At 42.8% G+C, this 4,047-nt stretch overlaps 1 protein-coding gene across 1 annotated transcript; it reads right to left on the bottom strand.

Moving 5' to 3' along the window:
• Positions 1-354: 354 nt before the first annotated feature.
• Positions 355-3,837, bottom strand: LOC123085916 (50S ribosomal protein L6, chloroplastic). Its single transcript, XM_044507622.1, has 3 exons — positions 3,604-3,837; positions 2,049-2,357; positions 355-828 (listed from the first exon to the last, which is right to left on the bottom strand). The coding sequence occupies exons 1-3, from the start codon at positions 3,636-3,638 to the stop codon at positions 492-494; spliced, it is 681 nt and encodes a 226-aa protein (XP_044363557.1). The 5' UTR covers positions 3,639-3,837; the 3' UTR covers positions 355-491.
• Between the last annotated feature and the right edge of the window lie 210 nt (positions 3,838-4,047).

Here is a 4,047-nt window from a genome sequence, read left to right as displayed (position 1 = left end):
GCTTGAGCTCAAGTGGGAGTTCGACGAGGACTCTCAACGATACTACGTGTCTTTCCCTGATGGTCAGTAGTGGTGCCCAGTTAGGGGTGATCGGGACCGTGTCGCATGTTGGGTTATCTTTTATTTTGGCGCCGTAGTCGGGCCATGAGTATTTGAATGTTGTAATGCTATTTATGTACTTTATGTGACGTGGCGAGTGTAAGCCAACTATGTATCTCCTCTTTATTATTTATATTACATGGGATGTTGTGATGATTGCCTAACTTGCGACATTGCTTTTAATACGGTTATGTCTCTAAATCGTGCCTCGACACGTGGGAGCTATAGCCGCATCGAGGGTGTTACACATCGCCATGACGTAAACTGTGACATTTTTCTCTACAAATTGTGCAAGGGCTAAAGAACATGGTAGTACTCGGAAGATGGCGGATTACAGAGGGAAAACAGAACAAAAGTACGTAAGAAATGCAAACAAATAAATAAACAGCCTTCTATTTCTTCTTCCCAGCTTTGCCCTCCTTCCTCCTGACAATCTCGTCCTGGTACCGGATACCCTTCCCCTTGTATGGCTCCGGAGGCCTCCACTTCTTTATGGTGGCAGCAAACTGGCCGATTTCGCTCTTATCGTACCCACTCACGATGATTCTCGTGTTCTCCTCCACCTTGACTTGAAGTCCTTCTGGGACAGCCATCCGGACAGGGTGCGAGAATCCCAGGTTCATCACCAGGTCTTTGCCCTCCACCGTCGCACGGTACCCAACCCCCACTAACTGAAGCCTCTTGTCAAATCCTTTTGACACCCCCACGATGATGTTGTCCGTCAGGGTTCTGCATTAACAACAATTTGCAACCGTGTTTTTAGAACAACTTTGAGATGATTGATCTAATCCAACCAACCAATAGTTACTTTTATTTAGTTAGCGAATGAATGTGCAAACATCATTCTGCTTCTGTACAAGAACATTATGCTCTTATGATTAATGACAGCAAATTTAGGTACCAGTGACAGGGAAAAAAAGGAAGGCCTCCTTTGGTTTGTAGGGATCTTGTAGGAATTCCATATGATACAATTTTCAAAGGAAAAAAAATCCTATGATGCCCTTTGGTTTGTAGGAATGGATTCCTATTCCTATGTAGGATAGGATCCAACCCTTCACATTTCAAAGAAAAAAAACATTAGCTTACACTCAATGGAAAAAATTCCTATCCTATGCATCAAGTGGCATCTCTTTCTCTATAGGAATTGAGATGCATGTCATCTCACTTCCTATGAAATTCCTATTCCTATCCTATGAATCAAAGGAGGCCGAAAGGGTTGGCTAAAGCTTGACTCAAGGAGTCAAGGGTTGTCTAAAGCTTGACTCAAGGAGTCAAGGGTCAAGGGATCGATCCATGTTCACAAACAGTGAAGGAGATAGAATTTGGTCTTATATCAATCTACCATCATGCAAAAAAATAGTTGTAGTGGCAAATCCCTTGACACTTCACAAAAAATATATCTTTCTTTTCCATTTATTTAGTTCCCCACCTAAACTAGATTTGTTTGCCTTGGTATGAATAGACAACAGGGTACCAAATGTAGGAAATAAATACTTCTATCCAAATCTTTTGCAGACATGTTACAAAAGCCCTCTCTGTTTCTTCCCCACCTACATTGAACAATTTTAGAGCTAAATAAAGCAAGATGACCACCTACATTTATGATTGGTGAGACAGGATGTCTCCCAAAGAATTTAAACATTGCTTTCTGGAATCTAGAATCTTGTAGGAGCTAGTAAGAGTAAAAGGTTGTGCAAATAGCATATGTGATAGAACTTCATTTTCAGGCACTGGTGGTATCACAGTGTAATTAAATTTTTTTTTTCATACTGCCGCTCTTGAGTGCAAGAAGTGATGGCTAATATATGTGAATTGTGACAAGAGCAGGCATCACAAGTTAGTACTCACTTCGGGTATACAAGAAAAGATATGGAACAAACATACTGAGCAGTGACGCAATGACAGTGAAATAAGCAAACTCATTTTGCAGTTTTTGTTGTCAGTTTTACCTGAAAAGGCCATGCATCTGATTCGCCCTTTTGGTTTCCACAGTCTTGAATACTCTCAATTTGCCAGTCTCTTCTTTCACAACTTTTACTTCGGCGGGATAGTTTAATGTCAACTCTCCTAGTAGACCCTTAGCTTTGACAAACTGCTCCTCTAGTGTTAGAGTAACATTTGATGGAACTTCAATCGGCTTCTTTCCGATTCTAGATTCCTTGCATTCCACTGTTTTTCTAATGAAACCAACTCTGCCAGCAGGGATAACACGAAGAAGTATGCCTTGTGACTTCCCAAGGAAGCCAATTCTTGAATTGCTGTTTTATTTCCCACAAAAATAAGATTCGTTAAAATATTATGTATTTTGCATAGAAAAGCACAAGCCCTTACGTCAAAAATAAGAACATGTTACTTTCGCTGCAGACACATTAGTAAAGCGAAATACAGATAAAATCATGAATGCTCAGCAGGACTATTTTTAGTGAGACCCAAAGACAAAATGATATAAGCTACAAAATCTAAAAACCGGTAGCTAAAAACATGACCCTGAACCATTCACCTAGCATGAGTACCACTCCGCTTTTCTTGCTCGGTAGTAACAAAATAAGATATTAAAGACACTTGTTTCAGTTCTGCACAAAATCCACTCCTTGTTTGGAGCTCAGCTTATCAGTAGCATGATAAGGCAATACTTCATTTAAAGCTTTTGGAAAGCTAGACCTTCAATAATAAAACAACCTGGAGGTGACTTTGCAACTCACGAATCTGGGATATCAATATCTGTATACCATGGATTTCGAGTCGCTCGACTAGTCGCGACTAGTCGACGACTAGTCTATGAGTCGCAAAAATATGGTCGACTCAGCTTAGTGTCGACTCGCGACTCTGAGTCGCGACTAGTCACAACGCAGGCTCGACTTCTTCCGAGTCGCTGCCCCAGAGCGACTCGCATGAGTCGCGACTCAAAAACCATGCTGTATACACGGTAATGAGGTTGTTCCAGAACGGTCCTATGATGAATAACTTCATGATCCACACCATTTTGCGGATACAAAGATTTGGGATGCTAAATGATAGATGCATATTGTAGGCGGATTACCGGCCTATGGACGCAAGTCAAAATGTGGGAGTACTATTAGTATACCCAAGGCATTGGCACATTGAACTAAGTAGCAGGACAGTAGTGCCCCATCCACAGCCACAATCCTAGTACTAACACAATGAGCAAAGTCCCCACACGATTACGTGTCTCCTGATTTCTAAGCGTCCGAGAAGCCTGAACTTACTAGTACTACTTGGTAACCAATCTACTTACACAGCCTATTGGCAGTCCCTAAGCCAATAGCATCGGAATCGAGAACTACTTATTCTCGGCGAAGCGACAAGATAACTGCAGCCTACAACGAATACAATTGCGGGTGATCCGTCCAGGACCGCCTGCGCGGGTGGAACCACGGCGCTCCGTGCATTTCAACAGAGGGAACCAAATCGAAGAAAGTGGCGAAGAAACAGATAGACTCGTCTGTGAAGACATCGATGAGGGGTATAAAAAGTAAGCGGTACCAAGGGAGGTGGAGGGAGGGGGAGAGGGACGCCATGGACGGGCTCCGTGTTGCCGCCGCTCGCTCGGTGTGCGCGCTTCTTCTTCTTCTTCGGGTGCAGATTTCTTATCCTTTATCCACAGAAGAAGGGGGAAGAGGGTGGCAGGGGGCCCAGACGCTTCAGACCTCGGTCGACTCGGACCTGACACAGTGGAACGCAGGGGTTAATGAGGTAATATCACAAGAACATCATAGAACTTATGTTGGATGTTTAGTTTTGTGTTAAAATTATAAAAATATGGATTTATGGTCATCCAACTTATGTTTTCGTTTTCATGTAAATACGGTCACTTTATCCGTATCCGGACGGATCGCACGACTGGAACCATTTTCTTTACAGAAACACCCCTGCTTTGTTCTTAATTGCACAGAAGCCCCCTCATCAGCACATGTGGGTCGCACTTGG

Source organism: Triticum aestivum, chromosome 4A (genome assembly GCF_018294505.1).
Source record: "Triticum aestivum cultivar Chinese Spring chromosome 4A, IWGSC CS RefSeq v2.1, whole genome shotgun sequence".
NCBI lineage: Eukaryota > Viridiplantae > Streptophyta > Magnoliopsida > Poales > Poaceae > Triticum > Triticum aestivum.
Note: the sequence above shows the minus strand (reverse complement) of the source record. Positions and strands in the feature narration are given on the sequence as shown.

Coding starts and splice junctions, on each gene's coding strand:
- LOC123085916 (XM_044507622.1), bottom strand. CDS start 3,638: ATGGCGTCCCTCTCCCCCTCCCTCCACCTCCCTTG. Junction 2,358..3,603: donor CCCTCCCTCCACCTCCCTTG/GTACCGCTTACT, acceptor GAAATAAAACAG/CAATTCAAGAATTGGCTTCC. Junction 829..2,048: donor CAGATGCATGGCCTTTTCAG/GTAAAACTGACA, acceptor TTGTTAATGCAG/AACCCTGACGGACAACATCA.